The sequence below is a fragment of the Labeo rohita genome, chromosome 1 (genome assembly GCF_022985175.1).
Source record: "Labeo rohita strain BAU-BD-2019 chromosome 1, IGBB_LRoh.1.0, whole genome shotgun sequence".
NCBI lineage: Eukaryota > Metazoa > Chordata > Actinopteri > Cypriniformes > Cyprinidae > Labeo > Labeo rohita.
Window position 1 is genome coordinate 42,167,062 of NC_066869.1, and position 27,925 is coordinate 42,194,986.

Genomic DNA, 27,925 nt, shown 5'->3' on the forward strand with positions numbered 1-27,925 from the left:
TCGCACGCTCACTCAAATCGTGCCGAAGGCTATGAAAACGTTCCAATAAAGACATATTTAGCCACATATTGCTTTGTAATACCTTTTTGGATTCATGTCATAGTTAGTTTGTATATTTCAGCTAATAAAAACGTATTTTAGAACCTAAAAAACCATGCACCATTACATCTAACAAAAGTGAATTTGACCATACTAGCTGAAAACGTTTTTGCTCACTCATCAGTTCTCGGACATGTCTAACGGTTCAAACAAATGAGTCCGCTGGTTGATGACTCGAAAACTGCTCGGACCCATTCCGATTTGGAAGCGAATCATTTTTAATAAGGGACTCCAGAAGATTCAATGAAAAGATTAGAATCGCAAGAATGATTCGTTCACGAATCGGACAACGATGGAACTCGACCAGGATGTCTGCCGGCAGAATCGTAGCCATTAATAGATGACTGGAATCTAGACCGATATTAATAATGGCTGGCTTACAACCTCAGGTATTCGATTCAGTATTGTATCTATTGATACTTCTGAGACATTTGATGCCTGGCCCTAATTGTGTTAACCTGCTTTTCTACACCAGCAGCTAGCGTAAGCAGCTAGCTAACGTTAGAATGCTGCCATTACAATGAACGAGTCTGTTTACACTGCTGTTTAATCGACAGGCTGGCGTGTGGTGTACGTTAGTTACGTTAATTATTATGGGAAACGGCCAGTTTAGTTTAGCTTGTCTATGGGCTGTTTGTTGTGCAAACTGGCTACGAGTAAAACGCATTTTAACGTGTTTGTTTGTCTATACGTGTAACGTTATTTGTAGATTTCTGTAATCATAGCATATGACTGTGATGTAGGTTATACTGTAATTAGAAATGCAGAGCCTATCACACTTATTTTATTACCTGGCAGTTTTATTTAATGTGTATCACTGGACAGTCAGAAGGACCGGACAAACATAAACTGCAAATGTACACGTCTGGTTTACGAATAAGTGCATGCCTGTTTGACCCTTTTTATATATATTCTGTGTTAGGATTTGCGATTTGAAAGATACTCTTGTATGATCAGTAGCTTGTATAAAGGGCCATCTGACAGCTAAAGCCACAAAAGCTCTCTTCAGGTCAGCTCAGCTGACGCGTCATAGAGAGGTGTGGACAAGCATGGCCATGTTTATCTCACACTCATATGACATACTGAAGGAGATGCCAGCATCAGAGTATGTGCTCTAGATAGGTTATAAGGGGAAGATTTTCACCTTGTTTAATCAATTTATATGATTAGTTACTTATCTTTGGAATAATTGTTTCTGATTGGCTATTTGCCTTGGCTCCTGAACTATTTCTCCAATACATTTTCCCATAAAGCCTTCATTTAAAGGGATAGTTCATCTAAAAATAAAAATTCTGTCATTAATTACTCACCCTCATGTCTTTCCAAACCTGTAAGACCTTAGTTCGTCTTCGGAACACAAATTAAGATATTTTTTGTTAAAATCGGAGAGCTTTCTGACCCTGTATAGACAGCAGCGCAACTACCACGTTCAAGGCCCAGATGGGTAGTAAGGACATTGATAAAATAGTCCATGTGACATCAGTGGTTCAACCTTAATTCAGCGAAGCTATAGAAAAGCTTTTTGTGGGTAATGTAGTTTTTCACCAGGAATACTGTTAAAAACATTAAGTTAAAATAACTCAAGTCGATGGCTTCAACAAAAATATGTACTATTGATTAACAACCTTGTAGCTCACAGTAGGTCTGTTTTTAATGGTTTATAAGTTATTGTCAAAAATCAGTTCCCCAATGGAGAAACTGAATAGAATTTTTACTTGTGGGACCCAGCTGTGCTCCACAATGTGACTTGCTGGAAAACTGTATTCTGACTGGTCAATAGTGGTCAATAATGACTGTTGTTCAGGAAAAATCAATGTGAATGCAAATTTAATCAAGACCAGAGGTCTTGTAAAACCTGAAAGGTGATACCTTATATGGTCATAGAAACTACAAGCATAATAATTGTAGAATAATTAAACATGCTGATAAAGCCTTTCAAATTGCAGTCTTGCAAATATAAAGATTAAATATTGCGTGTTGATTGTTCATTTTGTTTCTTCACAGGATGATCTTTTGAAAATGTCCCACAGGGAAAGCTGGAAGTAAGTACTTATTATCAATCTTTTTTTTGTCACTGTTGAATAGAATGTATTTATTTATTAGATAGAAATATAAAAGTTGTTCTAGAAGAGTGTTTAGCTATTCTAAACTGTCACAACCTGTCTTTTTACAATACTACCTTATGATTGTCACCTTCTGTGTAAAAATAGTTTCTAGAGCACATGCGTGTCGTTATTATAAATGAACACCGTCAGTATCGTGCAGGTGGCCTCAGTAGGTCTGGCCTCGTGTATGATCCTGCAAATTGAGCAAAAGCTTTTTCACAACATCCTGGCCTATTTTTCTGTATCATTAGCTTATCGTTTTGTTCATTTAGAGTGTTGATCTTTTTTAGCTTTGAATTCATGGCATAAACATTCTCTGACTGTTTCTGACTTGTCTTTACGTGTTTGAGTAACTCCAGGATGCAGCACGAGAGGTTGCACGTGAAGCACAGAGGTCATGAGGCCATGCATGCCGAGATGGTTCTGATTCTCATCGCCACGCTAGTGGTTGCTCAGATTGTCCTGGTTCAGTGGAAACAAAGACATTGCAGATCTTACAATGTAAGTGCCGTATTATATATTACAGGACTCTTAATGCTTTAATATAAAAAAGTTAATGAATATTGTTAATGTTGTTTCTATTGTAGATGGTCACACTGTTGCAAATGTGGGTGGTTCCTCTGTACTTCACCATTAAGCTATACTGGTGGCGTTTCCTGTCTACGTGGGGAATGTTCTCTGTTATAACCAGCTATGTCATATTCAGAGCCACACGCAAGCCGCTTTCCTGCAGAACACCACGGTATTGCTTGAAATACTAGATAAAATTATTATTCTGTCAGCATTTACTCCCTTATATGTTGTTCCAAACCTTTCTATCACTTTTTATCTTCTGTTGGATACAAAAAGGTTTAGAAGCTTTAATGGGAACCCCAGGTATTAAAGGAGAACTCCACTTCCAGAACAACAATTTACAAATAATTTACTCACCCCCTTGTCATCCAAGATGTTCATGCCTTTCTGTCCTCAGTCGTGAAGAAATTATGGTTTCTGAGGACAGTGTTTCAGGATTTTTCTCCATATAATGGACTTTATTGGTTCCCCCAATTTTGAACTTCCAAAATGTAGTTTAAATGCAGCTTCAAAGGGCTCTAAACGATCCCAGCTGAGGAAGAAGGGTCTTATCTAGCGAAACGATCTGTCAGTTTTTTTCAGAAAATAATTTTTTTAATACTTCTTAAGCACAAAAGCTCGTCTAGCACTAGCTCTGTGATGCCAGCCACAATGCTTGGATGACAAGGGGGTGAGTAAATTATTTGTAAATTGTTGTTCTGGAAGTGGAGTTCTCCTTTAAGACTTTTATGGTAACGTAATTGAGGTCTCTTACCGAAATATATAGTAGAAAACGCATGAAAGATTTACATTTTAAAAATCCACATCATTTTATGCATATTTTGGACTATGGGGGCACCATTATTTCGATGATGTGAAATGGATGCACTCAGTGATCTACTGGAGCTACCTGTTGCTATTTTTACTGCAACACAACTCTGAAAATACGGGTACAATGACCTCAGCTACTGAAAGAGCTTACAGGTGGTGATGGATATAAGCGTAGTCCTAAACCAAATGCTGTACCAATTTTTTTTCCCATCACAAGTAGTCTAAACACCCCCGGAGTTTGAGTGAAATCCGTGCTGAGAAACTCCTTTAGTGACAATCTTGCCAGGATGGTATCTAGCGTTTCTTGTCTCTGCTGGTTGTAAGCTCTTTCAGTAGCTCTGGTGTAAAAGCCTCAAAGGCTTCAGGGCTACAGTGAAGATAATGAAGATGCAGGTCTTTAGGAAGTTTAAATTGTCCACAGGCATCTTCCCATTCTTTTCTCCTCGTCTTATCACTAAGAAAGCAGTGAGGACTTACTGTACATTGCTTCTCTTGTTGCCCTTTGACTGAAAACTGCAACCAAAAGCCACACAACTTGGCATCATTTCAGTATTTTATTTTCCGAGTTGTATGTATTCAGAGTTGTGTTACGGTAAAAATAGCAACAGGTAGCGCCAGTAGCTCACAGAGTGCAACCATTTAACATCATCGAAATAATGGCATCCCCCATAGTCCAAAATATGAATACAGTGTTTTTCTTTCATGGGTTTTCTTCTAAATATTACAGCAAAATACATCATTTACATTATATTAAGCCATACAGGTCACAGGGTTCCTTTTAAATGCAAATGAATATATATAAAAACACCTCTGTAGGTAAGTTTCATGAGTGCATTAATAGATGTGTAATGCCCCTTACAGAATGTGTTGCTTTTGCAGTGTTATGTAGAATACATACTAAAATAAAGCCTATATCACTTCTGCAGGATGGTGTATAAGTGGTTCCTCCTCATTTACAAGTTGAGCTACGCTGTGGGTGTGATCGGATATCTCGCCATCATGTTTACCATGTTTGGATTCAATGTTTTTTTCAGGTGCGTGAACATCGGAAATCTTGTTTACATATTTTCTTAGAAACAGTGCCTTCATTCTGATTCTAAAATCCTAAACACAGAATTTGGCTGCGTCTGAGTTAGTGAGTCAGTAGTTTCCATGGTAATGTGACACAAAGGAAAGCTAATTGGTTGGAATTACTCCCTTGGTGTTATTGTATGTGTGAATAGAAATGGATTCATACTTCTGGGGTGACATATGTTACAAAGGATGGCATTGATTGTATAACTGCCATTCCAAGAACAATTGTACAGACCCTATGTAGGATTAGCTACTTTGTAATTATATTATTGTATATCTTTTTTTTTTTCAGGATTAAAGCAGAGGATTCAATGGATGTGGGTGTGATTATGCTTTTTTACGGTCTGTACTATGGGGTAATGGGACGTGACTTTGCTGAAATCTGCTCAGATTACATGGCATCCACAATAGGGGTAAATAGATGTACATCATGTTATATTACAACATTCATACATGCTCATAGTAATGTCATTCTTAAGTCTTAAATCAATGTATTGTTTGTATTATTTGCAATATTTAAAGGAATAGTTCACCCAAAAATGACAGTTTACTCCCTCAGGGCATCCAAGATGTAGATGAGTTTGTTGGTTCATGGGGACATTTAAATCAGGGGTGCCCAACCCTGTTCCTGGAGATCAACCTTCCTGCAGAGTTTAGTTCCAGCCCTAATTGAACAACAGTCTGCTCCTTCAGATCCTAATTAGCTGGTTCAGGTGTGTTTGGTCAGGGTTGGAGCTGCACTCCAGGACCAGGGTTGAGCACCCCTGATTTAAATTATCATTCTGATGGCACCCATTCACTGCAGAGGATCCACTGGTGAGCATGTGATTCAATGCTAAATTTCTCCAAATCTGTTCCAATAAAGAAATAAACTCATCTACATCTTGGAAGGCCTGAGGGTGAGTAAATTGTCAGGAAATTTAAATTTTTGGGTGAACAATTCCTTTTTCTTTTTTTCTTTTCTTGTCTGTCTTCTTCAGTACTATAACATGGGTGGTATGCCGTCCCGAAACCTTAGTAATGATGTATGTGCCGTGTGTGGTCAGAGGATTTTTGTGGATGTTGATGAGGAAGGCATCATTGAGGACACCTACCAGCTCTCCTGTAACCACATGTATCCTTCATTTCCTCTCAGCCTCCCCTGTTATGTTTTTCTTAACAGGAAACAAGAAGTTTTATTGTTATATGGACAAAAGTTATATGAGGAAGTATAAAGTAGAAGCTTCTATAAGCAGTTGTTCATGTGTAAAATTTGTCCAATTATTCAGTTTATCCTTAACCATGATCAACAGATTTCATGAATTCTGTATTCGTGGCTGGTGCATCGTGGGAAAAAAGCAGACGTGTCCATACTGCAATGAGAAGGTGGACCTCAAACGGATGATGAATAACCCGTATCCTTGAATTTGGTTAAAATTGTCATAATTTACATGCATAACATTCAAAATTCTGTCATTAATTACTCAATCTAATTACTCTTCCCGTAAGAGCTTTGTTCATATTTGGAACACAAATTAAGATATTTTTGATTACATTTGACAGCTTTCTGACCCTGCATAGACAGCAGTGCAACTGAAATGTTCCCAGGCCCAGAAAGATAGTAAGGACATCATTAAAATAATCCATGTGACGTCAGTGGTTCAACCGTAATGTTATGAAGCTACGAGAATATTTTTGTGCACAAAGAAAACAAAAATAAGTCATTAATGGCAGAATTTTAATTTTTGTGCAAACTACCCCTTTAACATGTTTTCAGGTTGCTTTTTGTAATATTTCTACCTTAAGTCTGAGCATCAGCTGGGAGAGAACACATGTTTTATATGGACAACTTCTGGATTGGTTGAGATACCTGGTGGCCTGGCAACCCATCATAATCGGAATCGTGCACGGAATAAATTTTTCACTTGGACTTGAATAAACACCTACAGTATTTGACGCTGTTTAAAACTGTGCATGTGTTGACCTTTTGCATATTTATTTGTAAATTTGACATCTACAGTTTATAAATTAAAACAAACAGCCTCTTTTCTGTTTAATTTATTATATACACAGATACAGACTCAGACACACAAATCTTTCAAAAGTGACCTATGATGATACAACAAAGACATACAGAAGCCCATCAAGCTGCTGTCTATCACTCCTAATCAAAACTGTGCCTCATTTTGTCTGTCTGTTTAACAGTTTAACATTGTACTGGTGTATTTTCTGTAGGTGTGGATATTGAATGGTTATGTTTTAATTTGGGTAATATGATGAGGGGTAAGGAGGAGTGATCGCCAAATCAGTATTTTTTTTTTGTTTTGTTTTGTTTTATGTTGAGCTGGCCAAACTGTCAAAATACAGGAAGTGACCCGCTCTGTGAAAAATAAACCATTTTTATGTGGCTACTGATGTGACTGGAGTCTGTATAAGTTTGCAAAGATTAGGAAATTAGGGTGTGTATTATTAGTTTATTCAAAAAATTTAGGCTGAATTTAGATTTGAATTAATCATTAATCATTCAACTATATGAAAATGACTCTGTTCAAAAGTTTACATACACTTAATACTGTGTTGTTACCTAAATGATCCACACCTGTTTTTTTTTTTGTTCACTGATAGTTGTTCATGAGTTTCTTGTTTGTCCTGAACTGTTAAACTGCCTGCTGTTCTTTAGAAAAATAAAAAAAATTTTTTGCTTTTTCTGTGTGTATTTCAACCCTTTCCAACAATGAATATATGATTTTGATATTTATCTTTTCACACTGAGGACAACTGAGCAACTCATATGCAACTATTCCATAAAATTTAAATGCTCACTGATGCTCATGAAGGAAAAATAATGCATTACGAGCTGGTTTAAGAACAGAACTTCTTAAGAACAGCGGGAAGTTTAACTGTTCAGGACAAACAACGGACCCATGAATAACTATCACTAAACAAAAAAAAAAAAGTGGATTGTTCAGGTAACAACACAGAATCAAGTGTATGTAAACTTTTGAACAGGCTCATTTTTATAGATTTTCTCATGTGGACTAAATGTCTTTTATGTGAAATATCTTATTCAGGTCAGTGCTACCTAAAAATAGCATGCATTTTGTATGATCCCTCTTACTTTGGTAAAATAACATTTAGCAGATTCTGCAAGGTGTATGTAAACTTTTGACCTCAACTGTATATATAACATCACAGCTGTTTTGTACATTGATGATAAGATATTTTTAAGCAGCAAATCAGCATATCAGAATGATTTCTAAAGGATCATGTGACACTGAAGACTGGAGTAATGATGCTGAAAATTAAGCTTTGCATCACAGAAATAAATTAATTTTAAAATATATTAAAATAGAAAACATCTATTTTCTTGACCTGTTGTTCAGTAGTTTTTCATTTAAATATCTGTTTTAAAGTGACAATAAAATTGTTGCAAATAAAAACTAGCATTTGCATTTCATCTAAAACAATACAGGACAAGCTTTTCCAAAGTCACTTTTTAATGCGCTGTACATTAGCATGATAATGATATGGTGTGATAGCGATATTAATAAAAAATCAACACAGTCCAAGCAGTATTTTTGTTGTACGTCGTAAACAGGCACACATCAACTAGATAAACTAAATTCAATTAAATATTCTACTGAAACCATTTTCATCAATAAAGTCAAAACAATGATAAACATTGCAAGGATGTTAAGGCTGATTTTTTTTTTTTTTTTTTTTTTTTTTTGTACAGACATAAAACAATAACATTCAAGTAAAATTCTTTTCCGATGACCATACAAAACATTCTTTACATACAATCCTTATATACAGAAAATAAAGCACATTATGCATATGCAAAACAATTTTTGCTTGTACCAAAACAAAACAAACAAATTCTGGAATTTGAATACAAAAACAAGAGCAAAAAAATAACCTTTGCATTGTAATGATGATGAAATACTATTGCCATTCAGTTATGATGAAATCTGTATGACATCATTACTACTACAGTATGTGAATCATGCCTCTAAGAATCCTGGGACACGCAAGAGAATGATCGACAAATCAAAATCAATTCTTTGAAAATGTTTGGCTTTTAACTACGTTTGCATTTGAAACCCAAACATCTTTGAAACATTATTTACGATAAATACACAAATATATAGATATTTCCAGTTTTTAATAGCATTTGTAAGGAAAATAGAGAGTCCTAATATTTTCTAAATAAAGAGGCATATGCTGCTAGTTTCATTCTATAAGTATGCAAGGCAACAGTGCGTTGTGTAATCTACTGTTAGTCGCTTACACACGTACACACAGTAAGTCACAGGACAAACGATTCAAATGTTACTGGTGATGTTTCAATACCACACTGTCATTTTTCTTATTGCAGTTGCACTGATTGCACAGAAAATTATGAATTCAACAGACACAAGTGGAATATGATCAGCATTTGTGAAACTATAATCAGGCCTACACTACCAGTCAAAAGTCTGGAATAAATTTGGATTTTTTAATGTTAGTGATTGTCTCTTATGCTCACTGTAGTTGCATATATTTGATAAAAAATAAAGTAATATTGTGAAATATTATTATAATTTAAAATAACTATTTTCTGTTTGAATATATTTTCAAATAAAATTTATTCCTGTGATGCAAAGCTAAAAAAACGGTTTGAAACAGCCCTTTTTTGCTACGTCACAAACTAAGTAACCAATAACGTCAAAGTATAGATTCCTATCATTAGCATGCAAAATATACCAATAGGGTTATCCTCACAAAACCAAATATTAAATAGAGCATTGAATAGAGCGTATAAAGCATTAACAGGAGCACAACCACTAGGCACTAAATTGAAAAATAACACCCTGCATTCGAGCCTTCAAGGCATTTTGAGGGCACAACATCATCAAGTAAGTAACTTTAACAAATGTTACAGTATCTACTGCAGTTGTCCGCTAGTAAAAACACAGTTTTATCAGTCATTATCCGTGTTTCGTCATTATATCGCGTTTACTACAGTTTGTGGATCAGGGGGGCTCAGGCCGGTGGTGCGACTGCGTGGGGGCGGGCTAATTTGCATATTCATATATCCGCGTATAGTAAATGAGACAAGGGGGTAGAGTTACATTCAAGCCGTTTTAAGGCATGAGAAAATTATTTTCACATGAAAAAACATTTAAATATGTAATAAAAGATCAGTTTTAATGGATAAAAAGTTTGACTAGAGGGGGATTTTAAATATATTTACAGAAAGCTATTTTAAATTGTAATATTATTTCACAACATTGCTGTTTACTGTATGTTTGATCAAATAAATGCAGCCTTGATGAGCATCAAAGATGTCATTACATTAAAGAAATCATAGTTATTCCAAACTAATAGTTTATTAGTCAACTGTAAGATACGAACAACAGAGCAAACAGGTTGAAGAGGGAATGCTAAAGCTTGGAGACAGTGAGATATCGCTGTCTGCTCTCTTGGCTGCATGAGATACAAGTATCTCTAAGACATATCCCTATTGAAAGGTTCATAGACGTGTGTGACAGTGTTCTAATGGCATCCTAGAAGTCAGATTGGGTTCGGATGTGTCCAAAAGTTGGCGGCGCATGCATGGTCCACACATGCAGCACATATGAGCAGAGTTTCAGCTTAGGTAGTAGTTCACTCACCAATGCATTCTGATGTCTCAGTTATTTCCACAGTGTAGAGTGTGGAGGTTTGGCAAAGGCATTCCAAGGCATCCCATAAACAGTGTTTACAAGCTGTAGTCTTCTTAGAAGGTCATCCGACAATAGTAACAAATATGTGAAAATCAAGGAGGAAGAATACCATTACATTACATTAAGTGCAAGATTTGGACACATACAGTAGGACTTTGATTCTCTTTGCGTCTTAGATCACAGTCTGTCTGAAGTCACTGCAGGTAGCGGTAGACTTTAAAGCAGTGGTTCCCAGAATCAGCCACTACCACATGGCCATCTGAGGTGAGAGCGAGACCTTGCGGCCCGTAGAGAGGGTCTGCCGCCGTATTGATGTAGGACAGGAACGATCCACTTCCGTCAAACACCTGAGAATGAGAATGATTTCTGAATTGTATTTTGTAATGTTCTGGGTAGTAAGTTTGTATTCATTTAAAAGGGACATGGGATGCCCATTTTCCACAAGATGGTGTCATTCTTTAGGGTCTTCATGAAATGTCTGCAAAATACTTAAAAAAATTCTCAATGGTCATGTGCAACAACACCCTTTTTACCTTGTCAAAAACAGCTTTGTTCACAGCAACCTGTTTCAGTGCATGTCTCTTTAAATGATAATGAGCTACTGCTCACGTCACCCCTCTCTTCTGTTTTTGGTGTATTTGGTGGTGCGTTACCATCAAAAACAAAACTAATCCACTGTGTTCTCAGTGGCTCACATGTCGGGAGAAAATGAAGACTCTTATGTCCACTTTTACATCCAAATACAAAACACCTGAATTGCTTACGAGACGCTGTTGCTAAAGCTGCTTGAGTGTGGAGGAAATGGTGGACAACAGCAACTAGCTGAGGGCAGAAATATGCTAATACATGACGGCTAGTCAGGTTGTGGGCGGGGCCTAAGCAGTATGACATCACACTGCTTTGAAAACCAAAACAGCTTGATAACTAAGACTGTTTAGGTTTTTTTGGGAATTAAAAAAGCAAAAGCTGTGAATGGATTTTTATCATTGCAGAGTGGTTGTGTCTACACACTTCTGAATTCATCCATTTGCATCAATGTCCCCTTTAATTCATGTATATCATGTTAAAATATCCAGTTTAAATGTGACAAACCTATTCATCAAAGAATCCTGAAAAAATAAATAATTATATTTACACTACCAGTCAAAAGTTTTTGAACAGTAAGACTTCAAAATTTTTTAAAGAAGTTTCTTCTGCACATTTATTTGATCCAAAATACAGAAAAAGCAGTAATATTGTGAATATTTGAAATATTTTTACTATTTAAATTAACTGCTTTCTATTTGAATATATTTTAAAACAAAATTTATTCCTGTGATCAAAGCTAAAATGTTCAGTTTCATTAATCCAGTCTTCAGTGTACCACTATACCATTCAAGAGCCTGGAGTCAGTATAATTTTTTATTTTTTATTTTTGGGAAAGGAATGATAGAAATTAATACTTTTATTTAGCAAGGATGCTTTAAATCAATCAAAAGTGATGATAAAGATATAATGTTTCAGATAAATGCTGTTCTTCTGAACTTTCTATTCATCAAAGAAACCTAAAAAAAAAAAATCAACTCAGATGTTTTCAACTTAATAACAATAATACATTTTTCTTGAGCAGCAAATCAGCATATTAGAATGCTTTCTGAAGGATCATGTGACTGGAGTAATGATGCTAAAAATTCAGCTTTGAAATCACAGGAATAAATTACATTTTAAAATATATTAAAACAGAAAATAGTTAAGTAAGTAGTAAACATATTTCACATTTGTTCTGTTTTTGCTATACTTGGATCAAATAACTGCAGACTTGGTGAGCAAAAGAGACTTCTTTTTAAAAAACATTAAAAATCTTACTGTTCAAAAACTTTTGACTCAACTACTGCTGTGTGGTCAGAATAATTCAAAACGTAAAAACAAAATCAGAAGTGTTTACAAGTGCAGAACATAAAATAAATAATGAATAACCATGGACGTCACAATCACAAGGTGGAGGATTTTAACTATCAGATTCTTTGCAGAGAGAAAGTACCATCCTTGAAGGTAAGCTATTGGAGACTGACGTTGATTAAATCAGATTTTAAGGTCCTAGCTAAATGTTTCCGGCTAGATAGTCTAGACAGCGGGCAGTTGGCGTTTATATTGACCGACGTTTCTGTCAGTCAAAGTTAATACAAGACTTCACAAGGACTCGTTACCTGTATCCGACTGTTTCCCCAGTCTGCCACGATAATGTTCCCATTGACATCCACAGCAACTCCTGTGGGAGCATTGAACTGCCCGTTCCCTTCACCATTCGAGCCAAATTTCAGCAAGAATTCCCCATCTGCGTTAAAAACCTATAAGAGGGTTTAAAGTAACGATTATATAGATTACATTATATTATACATCAGGAATAAAAGACAAAAAAAACCTCATGTAACACCATGGAAATATTTGTAATGACCTTCGACATTGTTATAAAACGTAATGCCTAAGTTTACCTTAACGGAGTGGTTATGGAAGTCTGTGATGATTATTTCATTGTTGTTGTTGACGGCTGCAAAGTGTGGGCCTGGAAGAAAAGAAAGAGCTAGTTCAAATTCATACAGAACCAATAAATGATTAGATTTCATAACTGTATCACCTTAAATCACATCTGGCATCTGTATGTTACAATGCAGGGTTTGCAACCCTTCATCAGATGTTTTAGACCTGTACCTACCAGCAAACTGTCTGTCGCCATTTCCCCTGCTGCCAAACTTAGTGACAAGTTTACCACTGGGCTGGAAGATGAAAACTGTACAGGCCTTGTTGTCCACAACGATAACATGACCGTTCTGATCTACGGACACACCTTTTGGTCCCATCAGCCTTCCTGAGCCAAGCTTAGCCTTCAGAAAAATTGGAATATTGTTCATAATGAAGCAGTTGCACGCTAATTCTGAAATTTGCTTGTCCATACTAACTAAATATAACTGACCTTGTATTTGCCCTCACTGGAGAAGATGCTAACCCACTTATTGTCATAGTCAGCAATGATGATGTCCCCATTTGGATGCACAGCTACTCCAGTGGGCCGCTGCAGCTGTCCCGGTGAACGGCCACGCACCCCGAACCGGCTCTGAAACTCTCCCGTATTTGAAAATATCTGATCAACAGAGGATTGAGTTTGGTTATCTGATTCTGCATGAAGACATCCTGGACTGAAAGTTTACAGGACAGGGGTTTCTTACCTGCACGCACTGATTGTTACTGTCTGCAATTAAGATTTTTCCTTCTGAACAAGCCGCTACTCCTTGGAGGTTAGTGAACTCTCCTTTATTCCTCCCTTTTGTTCCTATAAAACAAAGAGATGTTATGTAAAAGACTTGAGATGAAGATATCAGAACATTTAAAGTACTTTGTTGAGATAAGTACAGTAAAGATTACTTTAAACTTTTTTGAGTTTTACTTTCTCTGAAGAACATGTGTGTGGCGTGACAGTTGCAAGAGTGTTGCTAGGTGGTTATGCAAGGTTTTTTTAGGTCATGTAACCTAAAAATGTTATTTTGGATTTATTCTGGGTCATTTATATGTGGTAGCTGAGGTACAAATATGCATGTTAACATGCATTTCCATGTTGGTCTAGGTTGGTTTATGGTAGTCACACTACTGTTCAAAAATTTGGGTCAGTAAGATTAAAAAATTAGTTAATACACTCATTCAGCAAAAATATGTTACATTTATCAAAAGTAAAGACATCAAAAATGCTGTTCATTAAACTTTCCATGCATCAAAGAATTTGGAAACATCATGCTATGGTTTCCACAAAAATCACATGAGCAGCACAACGTTTTTCAACAGTAATAATAAAAAGAAATGTCTCTTAAGCAAATCAGAATATTGAATGATTTTTGAAGGATCATGTGACACTGAAGACTAAAGTAATGATGCTAAAAATTTAACTTTGTCATCACAAGAATAAATGGCATTTACTTTAAATGTTTATAATATTTTACAATATTACTGTTTTGAATCTTTTTTTTAATCAAATAAATGCAGCCTTGGTTAGCATAAAAGATTTCTTTCAAAAATAAAAAATAATAATAAAAATAGTAATAATAATTCAAAAAAAGGTGCAGGGTTATAACCTTTAACTAAAACTACATATATATAAAAGGCTTCCTATAGTTTAAAGCATAAGCTGAGGTCAATTTTTATCACTAATAAAAATGCAATTATAACTAAATATATGTAAAGAAAGAGCAACTTGTTTAATAAACCACTGTTTAATTTAATAAAAAAAGTTTTTCCCTTGCTGTACCGAAATTATACCAAACTGCAGCACCAATACCAAGGTACGTCCCGAACCGTCATGTATGTGTACCATTACACCCCATTACACACATATATATATATATATATATTACTAAGTTACTTGATATAAAATAAACTTTAACTGAAATAAAATATCAAAACTTTCACAATTTCAGTTAATTGCAACATTTCTCATTTTCTTTTAGTTTAATGAAGTACTAAAAATAATTAAAATACAATAAACTAAAACTAATTAAAACAAATTTTAAAAGACATATTTAGAAAGAAACAAAAACTTAACAATAACAATAACAAAAACACAGCAAAATTACTAAAAATATACCTAAAATTAAAAAGTTAAATTGTGAAAAGAAGAAAAAAAAAAATTACCAATTTATTACCAAAAACTATATAGAACTATATGAAAACTATATAGTATATCAATGATACTAAAATAACAGTTCTGTTAATGTATTAACTAACATGAACAAACAATGAACAATACATTTATTACAGTATTTATTAATCTTTGTTAATGTCAGTTAATGAAAATACAGTTTTTCATTGTTAGTTCATGTTAATTTTAATAATGCATTAATAAATTCTGACATTAACATTAACTTTAAGATTAAAGGAGAAGTCCACTTCCAAAACAAAGATTCACATATAATGTACTCACCCCCTTGTCATCCATGATGTTTATGTCTTTCTTTCTTCAGTCGTAAGAAAAATTATGTTTTTTGAGGAAAACATTTCAGCATTTTTCTCCATATAATGGACTGATATGGTGCCCCGATTTTAAACTTCCAAAATGCAGTTTAAATGTGGCTTCAAACGATCCCAAATGCAGTTGTAAATGATCCCAGCCGAGGAAGAAGGGTCTTCTCTAGCTAAACGATCAGTTATTGTCATAAAAAAAAATACAATTTAAATACTTTTTATTCTCAAACGCTCGTCTTGCCTTGCTCTCATTGAACTCTGTGTATTCTGACTCAAGACAGTCAGGGTATGTTGAAAAACTCCAATCGTATTTTCTCCCTCAACTTCAAAAATAATTTCAAAATCATCCTACATCACTGAAGAAGTACCGACCCAGTCTTTGCAAAGTGAACATGCAAAGATCAAACACCCTTAACAAAAAAAGGTAAAACAGCGTTACAGGACGATTTTGAAGTTGAGGGAGAACATGAGATGGGAGTTTTTCGACATACCCTAACTGTCATGAACCGGAACAAAAACAGTTTGGGCAGAGTAAGACAAGATGAGCGTTTGACATTAAAAAGTATATAAACTATTATTTTTATGAAAATAACCAATTGTTACGCTAGATAAGACCCTTCTTTCTCGGCTGAGATCGTTTACAACCGCATCTGGGATCGTTTGAAGCCGCATTTCAACTGCATTTTGGAGGTTCAAAATCACAATATCAGTCCATTATATGAAGAAAAATGCTGAAATGTTTTCCTCAAAGAACATAATTTCTTTACGACTGAAGAAAGAAAGACATGAACATCTTGGATGACAATTGGGTGAGTAAATTATATGTGAATCTTTGTTTTGAAGTGGACTTCTCCTTTAATAAATGCTGTACAAGTATTGTTTATTTAAACTAGTTAACTAATGTTAACTAATGAACCTTATTGTAAAGTGTTACCAAAATAACACTGGTTTGGTGCCAGATGAAAGAGGCAGCAAAACTAGTGAAGCTGTTAGCATTTTCAACAGGGAAAAGGCAGTTCATGATTTATTAAACAATCTCCGTTAGTTTTTTCCTGTATGTACCTATTCTAAAAATGAGGTCATCCTCGATTGGGTTCACTTTTTTTTTTGGGGTGCTGAACAAGCTTCCTCCCCGTCTGACGCCTTTCTGTCGGCTTCTGCTCCCTGGGGATTTTGCGCTCCGTTTCCTCGCCCCACCATCGCTTGAACCCGTGGATGCAGCATTGGCTGCGGTGGTGGTGGGTGGAGAATCATCCGGAGAGCAGGTGACCTTTAACTGGAAGGGGCTTCCTTTGATATGCTGATCATAAAGTCTAAGCGCAAGACTAAAATTTCCCTCTTTCTTCACCGTGTATTGGAATTCATACGTCCCATTTTTATGGTCCACAACTTCGCCGTCTGCAACGCTGCCATCCGGCGTGCAGACTTCAGCTGAGATGATGGCATTACCCGTCTTGCACAGTCCTCCAGATTTGTCTCTTGTGGTTATGATGACCGTTGCCGGCTGGCCCACGACGCACTGCTCCAGACCCTCACCTGACGCCTCGGTCTGACTGGCCACAGCATTGGTGGTGACGATAGTTCCCAGGTTGTGGATGGACTTGCGAAGTCCTTCGATCTCCATCATGAGATCCAGTTGGTCGTTCTCCTCAGGCTGAAGAGGAAGGCCCTGGCTGGCCAGGTCGCTGAGTCTCTCTCCCACGTCTTTATGGGTCTGCATAACGACAGCCTTGTTTCCACTGTCCAGGGCTTCGCAAGTCAGACCGCAGTTATAGTTGATGGCAGCTTCCTCCTGCAGAACAGTGTCCAGCTGAGCCTGCAAAACCTTTGAGATACACAAAATTAAACAGTAGGAATGTTTCAAAAGATACGACCATTTAAAAAAAAAAAAGATAATTTTAACCATATTTTATTTATATTAAACTAACATGCTAATATATTTTAATAAACATCCATTTAATAAATATACATGACCATTTAATCGCTTGGTGTCAGTAAGAATTTTTTAAAAGAATTTAATAATTTTTATTCAGCAAGGAAGCACTGAATTGACTAAAACTGATAGCAAAGACATTTATAATGTTATAAAAGATTTTAGTTTCAAATAAATTCTGTTCTTTTAAACTTTCTATTAATTAAAAAAAATCATGGTTTCCACAAAATATGAAGCAACCGTTTTCAACATAGTAATAATAAGAAGAAATGTTTTAAAAATGTAAAACATAATATTTTACAGTATTACAGTCTTTACTGTAAATATGTTTAAATAAATGTAGGGTTATTATCTGTAATTAAAACTAAAACCAAAAAACTTATTTTATTTCAGCTAGTTGCCAAGAAAATATTTCAAATTTAAAATAACTAAAACTACTTGATACAACTTGATAAAAACTTAAAAAAATATAAAAATGACAAAAACACAATTAGAAAAGACTAAAACGTCAACTAAAATAAAATGAAAACAGCATTAATATAAAATAATATCTTATATAAAATCTAATTCAAAATATTAACAAAAACTATAATAGTATATCAATAAAAAAAAATCTCGCTGACCGCAAATGTTTGAAAGTTAGTGTATACTAAATACATATAAATATATTATAATTAGGGCTATCAAATGATTAATCGTGATTAATTGCATACAAAATAAAAGTTTGAGTTTGCCTAATAAATGTGTGTGTACTGTGTGTAATTATTATGTATATATAAATACACACAAATTAATGTATATATTTAAGAAAAATGTTATTTTTATTTATATATATATATATACATAATATGAATTACATACACATTGCAATAAATACATATATTTGTAAATATTTCTTAAAAAAAAACATAAATGTGTTTGTATTTATATATACATAACTACACACAGTAGACACATATATTAGGCAAACTAAAACTTTTATTTTGTATGCAATTAATCACGATTAATCATGACAGCCCTAATTATAATTTATTAAATATCAAAAAAGAATGCACATTTAATCTAATTAAAAGTGTAACAATATTTGTGTCAGGCATGTATTTTAATCATGATTACAGTACAGTATCATACTGCTTAGCAACATGCAAACTCTACTAAAAACATTTGTCTGTGCACATACCTTCTGTTTTAGTCCGTAAGTGACTTCCAGTTCCATAAGCAGGACGCTCTTGCGTGTATCGAGAGTTTTGTGGAGCTCGCTGAAGGAGGAATGGATGTCTTCCTCTATGGAGCTCCGCTGAGAATTCAACTGCTGCAGAATGTCTCTCAAACTCTGAACTGCTTCTCTTATCTGAGGAAGCCTGTGAATTAGTTAAACAGGTCCATTAACCATCCATTCATTTGTCTCTGCATCTATCAGCCATTATTGAACACATAAACACTAAATCACTAAGCAATCATTTAATGAATTAAGCAATTATGAGATGGATTTTTTTTTCTTAGTCTGAGGCCCACACGTAATCTACAGACTTCAAGTACTGATGGTAAGGTAAAATTTGTGGAATGGTTTTAAATATGGTAAAATGTGTGGCAAAACTGATCTTCCTGGCAGATGAAAGTGTCTCAAGAGGTACCTGTGTACATTATGTGTGAGCCTTCGTATTTGTAAGCCTATTTACAGTACTGAGAATGACATGATGACTGAGAATGGCATCATGGGAGCACCTGTTTTTAGCTGAATCCACTCTGTCCTGCAATGCCGCTAACTGTTGGTCCACAATATTTTCCAGTGAATCAGTGGGGTGTTCAGCATGTTCTTCATTCACACAGTCCTCACATACTGGATTCTCACAGGCCAAACAGTACAATGCAGACACCTGAATACAGCACAGAAAAATAATGATTTATTGTAAAACCATTTTAAAATGTACTAAAACGCATCAATAGATTTTCTATTTTTTTATATCATATTTGCGATTTAATTTTTTTTTTTTTTTTTTTTACAAAATGTATTCACATACAAATAATTCTAAAAAATGTTAAAACAGTTTCTGGATTTTTTTTTAAATATACATTTTTCTAAACACATTTTTCTCTCTCTTCTATGTTCCATTTCATTTTTTTTCTATTAAATTAATTTCTATTAAAAATTCTATTCTAAATCTTTCTTTTGTAAATATATTTCTAAAATTCTTATCTATTCAAATTTTTCCTTCCTTAAAGATTTTCAAGTTTTATCTTTTAGTCACCATGTGATGCTTGAAAATAAGATCATTAACTTTTCTTGGAATAAGTAGAATATATTTCATAATATAATATAATATAATATAATATAATATAATATAATATAATATAATATAATATATTTGCAAACTCCAAAAAAAAAAAATATATATATATATATATATATATATATATATATTAGTGATGTCAATCGATTTTAAAAAATTAACTAATTAATCACACTTTTTTCTAAAATTAATTTTCTAAAATTAATTTATTTATCATGATTATTCCCACCTAACATTACAATTTGTAATTAAATATTTTTAAATATTTTTAACACATTAAAATGAAAAAATTAATCGCCTGCGTTAACATCCTAATGTTGACACCATTCTTTTCGTTATTTCCCTACTGCAGCTAATGAACCAGAAATATCACACATTTACAAAAAAACACCTTGAATAAGCTGGAAATATTATGCAAATTGTGAGAAGTCTCTGTAGGAACAGTCATCCTAAATGTTCCCTATGAGCAGACTTAACTTCATCTCTTAACTTAATGATATTTATAGTGGGACCAGCTGAGATCAGGGTACACTTGTTTTTCTGGGACAGAAAGCTTATGCCCATGGGAAAACACTGCCTGTGAGAGATATTTCACCCATCTGTGCAATAATTTTATGGCGCGTGTGTGCGTGTTTATGTGAATTTGTTACTGTGTACTGAAATAGCTCTCACTTTTCCTTTGTGTTGAGAGCAAATTAGCGCTGTTCCCTTGCCAGGCAGAGCCTCTAGTACAGTACATTCCTCACTGCTGCTGTCCGGAGAAGCCTGCTGTGCCTCCATGCGGTTGGAAGAAGAAACTGCACCCACAATACAAGGACGCAGAAAGCACAAACCTAAAACAGGATGAAAAAGATAAGGGAAAGCCTTAACTAAGAGCTTTAATAGGACATTATTTTGAGGAAAGTAGTTTGATGATTATTCATTTAAACTTTAAAAGCAACTGTATGTAATTTTGAGACTTCAAAGTCACCTACAGTTAAAGGGGACATCAGATGCAAAAATCCCTTTTACATGGTGTTTGCATTTAAATGTGTCTAAGCAATGTGTGAACACAACCACTTCACACCCAATGATAAAAAATTCCCCCAAAAAACAAAACAGTCTTAATCATCTTGCTGTTTTGATTTTCTGAGCAGTATGACATCATACTGCTGAGGCCCCGCCCACTGCCACTGACGGACTGTCCCGTATTAACATATTTCAGCCCTCAGCCAGTTGTACGTTGTCCGCCATTTTCTCCACACTTGAGCAGCTGTAGCATCAAAGCCACTGAGGACACAATGGATTGGTTTTGTTTTTGATTGTAAAGCGTCACCGAATACACCAAAAAATGGAGGAGAGGGGCGGGGTGAGCAACAGCTCATTATCATTTAAAGAGACATGCACTAAAACGGGTCGTTGTGAACAGAGCTGTTTTTGACAAGGTAAAAGGGTGCTGTTTTACATTACCATCAAGGAATTTTATCCCAAAGTAAGTTGCAGACATTTCATGAAGACCCTAAAGAATCATACTAACTTGTGGAAAATGGGCATGCAATGTCCCCTTTAAGTGAGTGGAATAATGTAATAAGTCTAAATTATGTAGATAGATCTACACATGCATTTGTTGCTGTATTAAAGCAATCAACCTCTTTTTGAGTCATTTTATATGTTTACCAAACTTGCGTACTCCAAAAAAAATGTTTCAGCATTAGAATGATTTTGAAATTGATACTTAAAGGTAAAAATGTACATACAGTTGCTTTAATGTTTATAATTGTGACTATATCTCACAAGTGTGATTTTATTTCATATTTAAAGCTATATTTCACCATTACCTTTTATATTTTTTACTCTGTGGTGGAAACGGGCTTCCATAGTGAAGCCTATGCCAAAAAAGGTGGAGAAACAGTACAACTGAACTTCTAAGACTGAAGTTAATTTCTAAAAATCATTCCAAAACATGTTCCACTAGTTTCCTACACCAATACAGACAGAAAAAAACACTTAATATCAATATTTGCAATGGCAAAGGAAAATGTTGCTAATATTAAGTACAGACACCACAAAGGAAAAAGGGGAAACCAGTTTGCCATTTTGCAGTACAGAAAATATTTTCCAAAAGAAATCCGGCATAAAAACCACAAAGTTAGTGGAAACAAGGCTGAGTATTTAAAATAAGCATATAACAGATTAAAAGCCTTCACAGAAGGAAGTGATTCTTACCTTAGAGAGATGAGGCTCAGGCGTTGTGCATGCAAATGTGTGTATTCTTATAAAACGCAGGGATATTAAGGGAAGAAGGTGTATTTGATCCACTGGAGACACAAACAGACCACAGGTTGCAGGGGCCAATTACAGTCTCCCCTCATTTGACACTGGGCCCTACGGAGAAAAGAAAGATTATAGATGAAAAAACACATAAACACTGAAACATATACAATATCAAAGGAGACATATTATGAAAATCTGACTTTTTACGTGTTTAAGTGCTATAATTGTGTCCCCCAGTCCATGCACCAGGACAACCCAGTAACACTGTTTTGGTAAACATGTAAAAGCATGTAAAAAAAAAAACCCAATTGTGTCTGATTTTGCTAGGTGGTATTACTGCCCCTTAATCTGCATGTTTCCACCCACGGCAGCGTCAGTTTGTTTTCGCGAGCAATGACAGTCTAGCAGTTCTAAAGCCATAACGAAAGTTCAAGTAAAGCATGCTAACTGTTCTGTTGTTGGCTGCACAGATGAGCACAGAATACTATTTAGAGTCCCAGCCTCAGAGGAGACAAGAGAGCAGTGGATATATTTATTTATGTCCTGTATATTACACTGCTGCCACACAGATCTAATATAAACATGCGGTTTCTTTCCCAGCTGTTTACCTTCACAGACATACTCAACTGCTTTTGTATCTCCGGTGTGCTTTTAACATAAACTTGTGTGTAGCTGACAGTTTAAGTGCAATAAGACATGAAAGAGAATTTAGTTTAATACTCACGTGCCGTGTGACAGGAGCTTTCTGTGCGCGTGCTTCGGATTTGTGCGCTCAGAAAACTTTATGTTAGAAATTAACTAATATGGCTTTAAAACGCATGATTTCAGTGCGACAGACAAGATAATCAAAATCAACCATATGTTTTTGGCAGTGTATCTGAAGTATGAGGTGTAAAGGCACAGCCTTGTTCTGGAAAAAGGGGCGGGGAGCAGCAGCTCATTTGCATTTAAAGAGACATGCACGAATGCAGTGTGTTTCTGCTTCCACTCAAAACGAGCATTTTTAAAATGATACAATAAGTGATCTGTGGGGTATTTTGAGCTGAAACTTCACAGACAGATATATTCTGGGGACACCTGAGACTTATATTACATATTGTAAAAATGGGCATAATAGGTCTCCTTTAAAGTCTACACAAAAAAAAACTGTAGAATGCAGAAAAGCAGGCAAAATCTAAGATAAACCATAACATCTTTGGTGTCCAAAGAACATGGATTCACCATGACACCATTATAAATTAACTTACGAAACATGAATGAGAGTTAAAAATAATCTTACTGGGTTACACACAAATTCACAGAGACCTACAGGTTACTATGGTTACTAAGATGAGCTGCAGTCACATGAATATTTTCTCATTCTGCAATTTATGTGCTGAAAGCACGTAAATGAGCACAGTCTCATAGCTGAAGTATTTTTGAACACATTTTAACAGAACGCTTTTATGTCTTCAACTGTGACAGTAGTCAGAAATGTTTTTTGAGCATCAGATCAGCATATTAGTATGATTTCTGAAGGATCATGACAACGAAGATTGAAGTAATGATGCTGAAAATTCAGCTTTGCATCACAGAAATACATTAGATTTCAAAATCTTTTAAAACAGAAAATTGTAATATTATTTTAAATAATCATATTTCACAAAATTTTTGATCAAATAAACACAACCAAACTTTTGAAAAGTAGCGTATAATACCACAATCTGCAGTAAAATATGAACACAGAGTTAAAAATGTGTGTGAAGGTTAGTTTGTTCACTGCCACTTTGTTATTAAATCCAGCTGTTTATATAACAATGTAAGCTTAAATAGACTGAAATACCACTCTTCACCACATGAACTTCATTAATAATTTACAGAAGGCTGTAATATTCTGACTGAGACACACAGCAATGAATAAACACAAAAGTCCTTTTTTTAGGTTCACCATGATCTTTGGTACTGATTTCAATGTATTTTACCAACAGATGGGGGTAAAAACCCATGATGACCCACGGTTTTGACCTTTAACGGCTTGCATTCACGCCCACTATAAAAACAGACTGAATTTTGACTAAAATAAATGGCTCTTTCCCATGATGTCATGCAAATGGTTTAAAGACACTCTTAGACTAATGAAATTTAGGCAAAACAGGATTAAACGACTAAACATTACATTGACTGTATTTGCTTTGGACTACAACTGGTTCAGTCATTTATATTCACAATGCCAATAGGGTCACAATTATATTTTGTGTTTCTTGAGCTTTGAATCAGTAACTACAAGCACTCATATTATAAAGAAGTAATATGTTGTGATAGTACCCCACATAATCGCTGGAAAATTATTCAAAACGCACAACTACTCATGAATACTGATAAAGTAAGTTACTTGGGAATTTAAACTTGAATGGGAATGAGGCCACAGGGGAATTGAATCGGATGAAAAGATAACGCTCATATGATGATGTAATGCAAGGAAATGGAATATTGAGCTGCCATATGTCATTACTCCTCAGACAATGCCATTTCTGTCACAAAAAGCTCTCAGTGTTAGAAGCAGAGCCCCTCTTTCCATCTTAGAGATCATAATGACAAAGGACAAGGAACGTTAACCATAAGGATCCTGGCAAAGACAGGCAAGCGATTTTGTGAAGGACTATTTAGAGTTACTGAAGCAGAATCTCCCCAGGGTAAAACCACTCATGCATTCTGGACAGAAGATCCAAAAGCACCAGATAGTTTTCCTGTTAGCACGCAGAACAAAAATGACATGTCATTCTCATGATGGCACAAGCACTAACCTGTCATAATCATGAACTTTCACAGCCAGCGTTACATATTACAAATCCATAAAAAAGAAATAATGTTGTCTTGACCGGTACTTCCCAAAACATGGTTTAAAATAGGGCCTCAAAAATAGGTGCTAAACTTTTAGAAAATGTAGATTTCAGAAAGTGTATTTTGAAAATCCTTCAAATATGCCTACAAAGTAACCAGTTAACTCTGATTAGTCAGCGTAGCATACTGTTAAGTTAATAACTTGCTACCTTACAATAATACTAGCTGATTAGCCTAGGAGCTCTGCTGCCATTACTACAAAAGCATAAGCAAAAATGCTCAAACTTTTTGTCAGCTAAACTGCTCAAATATTTACTTCAAGTTCCCCCTGAATAATCAGTAATTTAACAACATATTCGCATGTTCTCTAATGTTGGTTAATGGTCACTTGATATGCATGTAAACAATAAAATATTTATTTTTAGTACATATTTTATTCCAATGTTTTTATTATTATTTATTGATTTTATTCTTTTTTTATTTAATGATTAACTATCAGCTTTTCATCAACTCTTTTCATAACTCTAATAACTGTTATGTAAATCCTGATCTTAAAGATTTTTTAGTAACATGATACATTTCTAAGCAGTTTTAAACAATTTTGCATGTCACTGATGTTACAATATACCGTTGAGGTCAAAAGTTTTCATACACCTTGCAGAATCTGCAAAATATTAATTATTTTACAAAAATAAGAGGGGCCATACAAAATGCATGTTATTGTTTATTTAGTACTGACCTGAATAAGATATTTCACATAAAAGATGTTTACACATAGTCCACAAAAAAAAATAGTTGAATTTATAAAAATGACCCCATTCAAAAGCTTACGTGCACTTGATTATTAATACTGTGTTGTTAGCTGAATGATCCACAGCTCTTTTTCTTAATGAATTAATTTTTAAATAATTAACATTTTGCAGATTCTGCAAAGTGTATGTAAACGTTTGACCTCAACTGTATAATATTCAGTTTTATACAATTCTCACTTGCATTAGGCAGATAATCTATGTCTAATCAACCAAATTAAACATTCACAAACTTATCTGTTGTATACATTTTTGTAACCAGTGTGCTTTATTTTTTTAATTCAGTAATGAAACTCCAAATGTAGGTTTGACCATATGTTAAATAAACCCACGTTAATCCGGATGAAAATTTATTTGATAAACAACAAACTTTTATTTAAAGTCAGCATGAAATGTTAAATCGAAATTGACTGGATTGTTGTTGTTTGCTTGTGCCACTGCCAGTGCACAAGTCATCATAGAAGAAATGAGGAGGTTATGAGGAGGAGGAAGTTAATGTTTTTAATTAAAGATTATAAAGAATATGATTAAATGTAATGAATTAAAAAAAGTTACAAGGCTCAGAGATGGTAATTAAATGCAATTCCAATACTGCAGCCTGGTCTGGAAACACTTAAAAGAGAAAACAAATGATTTGGGATTGAGAAAACGCCTGGAAGTATAATTAAGAAACGCCCACTTTACTCTCAGTTTGCTTTCATCTAAAGATGGAGGTAGGTAGGAAGGGGTCCACCATGTATTCCTCTGTGTACTGATTTGCTGGTGGGTTGACTCACTTAGATGAAACATCCTGAAAAAGGAGGATCATTTGTATGAACTACTGTGGTAAAGGCGGCAGGAAGCTGGTTCGCTGCAGTAAGTCTTGAAGGACAATGTAGGAAGGCCATTCAGAAGAAATGCCAGATGCCTTCAGACAGATACAGCATTCATGCTGAAGGTGCCCAAATGTCGTAACTCCAGTAATGTGTTCGCTGATCCATGTTTCATGTCCTGGTTCTGCCAAACACCACTGAGGCTGCCAAAGAAGACTAGGGACAAGAACCAGTCTCTGACAAGGACTGAAAATTTTAAGAAATGGTTTCTTCTCTTGGAAAAGGGAGAAGTGATGCAATCAGCCTGGCTGTAGAGCAGTAGTTGATCTATCTATCTATCTATCTATCTACACACACACACACACACGTTTGTTTTTGTGAATTATGGGGACTTTCCATAGACTTCTATAGATTTTATACTGACCAAGCGATATTGTCTATCCCCTAACCCAACCCTAACCCTAAACCTAGTCCTAACAGAAAACATGTTTGCATCGTTACACTTTCAGATAAACATCATTTCGAGACATTTGGTCCCCACAATGTAGCAAAAACAAGTACACACACACACACACACACAGATATAGTCTAGAAAGGTGGTTTTTAGTCCATCTAACACTCCATCTACAAATTGAATTTGTGCCTCTATTGCATCCAAAATAAAGAAATAAATAAATACTTTTTGTGTTCCCTAATTATGTAAAGTGCTTCCTGTTTCAATCATATATTGGTACTTTACTTTTCTAAGAGGCAGAGGCATAATTTCTTACACATATACCAATTAATTTGCAGAAGCATGATATATTTTACAGTATGTAAGTATTTTTTAATTTTAAATATATTCTACTATATACTTTATGGTATATTTCTACTGTGTATTTCTGTATATTTACTGTATGTTTCTATGTAAGTATGCTATTACAAAATAGTAGTACAGATTTCAGTGCAAAGATTGATTTCTTGATTTTTTTATGCCAGATTGATTGCATTTAGGCCAAGCAGCACAGCATATTGCCATCATGCTGAATCAGTACATAGAAGCTGCCAGCAAAAAGATGTAAGTATGTGTAAAAGGCAGACAAATAAAATCAAAAGAATATTAGATTACGTGCAGAGCTACAGAAACAAGTAGCAGTTTTGCTATACACGAGGCCTATCAGAAAGATCCAAAAAAAAAAAAGATATTTTATGATTGCATGAGTCATATGCTGTCTTCAACAGAATAGTGAAGGTTAAGTTCAGGCTTCATGCATTACATGCATCAAAACCACTTGATTTAAAGAAACAAGGCTGCGAACGCAACAGTAACATCTTTCATCACAGTGCATATGTGAGCATCCATCTCCTCTCCTCCTCCTCCTCCTCTCCTTCCACCCCACCCCCGTTCTTGCTTCCCATGGAAACATGGTGCGTTGGTGTATCGCAGATGCTGCTGTATAATTCCCTGATTGCACAACAACCAGCTTTGTCTTCTGTGCTGCTTTCAAGGTGTCTGTCTGTATTTCGAGTCTTACCTTTCCTCCATAGCTGCGTAGCTTCAGATGCACAAGCGCTACAGGAGCTTCTTGCCTTACTCATCAGCCTGAGACCCATTTCCCGTAGAGGCGGGGTGGGGGGCTGTTTTGCACAGTCTCCTTTCGTTTCTGTTCACTCCCCCTCTCTCTGCACTACAG

General features: G+C 35.0%; 2 protein-coding genes across 4 annotated transcripts; one reads left to right on the forward strand and one right to left on the reverse strand.

Annotated features, from left to right (window-relative positions):
• Positions 1–79: 79 nt before the first annotated feature.
• Positions 80–8,373, forward strand: rnf175 (ring finger protein 175). 2 transcript variants are annotated; one of them, XM_051108509.1, is made up of 9 exons: positions 80–488; positions 2,104–2,141; positions 2,555–2,705; positions 2,792–2,946; positions 4,514–4,621; positions 4,954–5,074; positions 5,642–5,775; positions 5,954–6,055; positions 6,459–8,373. In XM_051108509.1, the coding sequence occupies exons 1-9, from the start codon at positions 468–470 to the stop codon at positions 6,577–6,579; spliced, it is 951 nt and encodes a 316-aa protein (XP_050964466.1). In that variant the 5' UTR covers positions 80–467; the 3' UTR covers positions 6,580–8,373. The 2 variants fall into 2 exon arrangements, with proteins under 2 accessions (XP_050964466.1, XP_050964474.1); XM_051108517.1 differs by having other exon boundaries at positions 86–488; positions 2,564–2,705.
• trim2b (tripartite motif containing 2b) lies at positions 8,244–27,925 on the reverse strand. Of its 2 annotated transcripts, XM_051108496.1 has the most exons (13): positions 27,767–27,925; positions 21,764–21,922; positions 21,376–21,423; positions 20,231–20,391; positions 18,993–19,144; positions 18,448–18,628; positions 16,397–17,159; positions 13,552–13,655; positions 13,299–13,466; positions 13,041–13,209; positions 12,820–12,890; positions 12,535–12,675; positions 8,244–10,695 (listed from the first exon to the last, which is right to left on the reverse strand). In XM_051108496.1, exons 3-13 carry the CDS (start codon positions 21,413–21,415, stop codon positions 10,543–10,545), a joined length of 2,103 nt encoding a protein of 700 aa, XP_050964453.1. In that variant the 5' UTR covers positions 21,416–21,423; positions 21,764–21,922; positions 27,767–27,925; the 3' UTR covers positions 8,244–10,542. The 2 variants fall into 2 exon arrangements, with proteins under 2 accessions (XP_050964453.1, XP_050964457.1); XM_051108500.1 differs by lacking the exon at positions 21,376–21,423.

Excerpts from the sequence above, each read along its gene's own strand:
- trim2b (XM_051108496.1), bottom strand. The coding sequence starts at position 21,415 with ATGGAAGCCCGTTTCCACCACAGAGTAAAAAATATAAAAG. Across the intron at positions 12,891-13,040 it reads TGGCGACAGACAGTTTGCTG|GCCCACACTTTGCAGCCGTC; the intron begins GTAGGTACAGGT and ends CTTTTCTTCCAG. Across the intron at positions 12,676-12,819 it reads TCCATAACCACTCCGTTAAG|GTTTTTAACGCAGATGGGGA; the intron begins GTAAACTTAGGC and ends ACCCTCTTATAG.
- rnf175 (XM_051108509.1), top strand. The coding sequence starts at position 468 with ATGGCTGGCTTACAACCTCAG. Across the intron at positions 2,706-2,791 it reads GACATTGCAGATCTTACAAT|ATGGTCACACTGTTGCAAAT; the intron begins GTAAGTGCCGTA and ends TTTCTATTGTAG. Across the intron at positions 2,947-4,513 it reads CTTTCCTGCAGAACACCACG|GATGGTGTATAAGTGGTTCC; the intron begins GTATTGCTTGAA and ends TCACTTCTGCAG.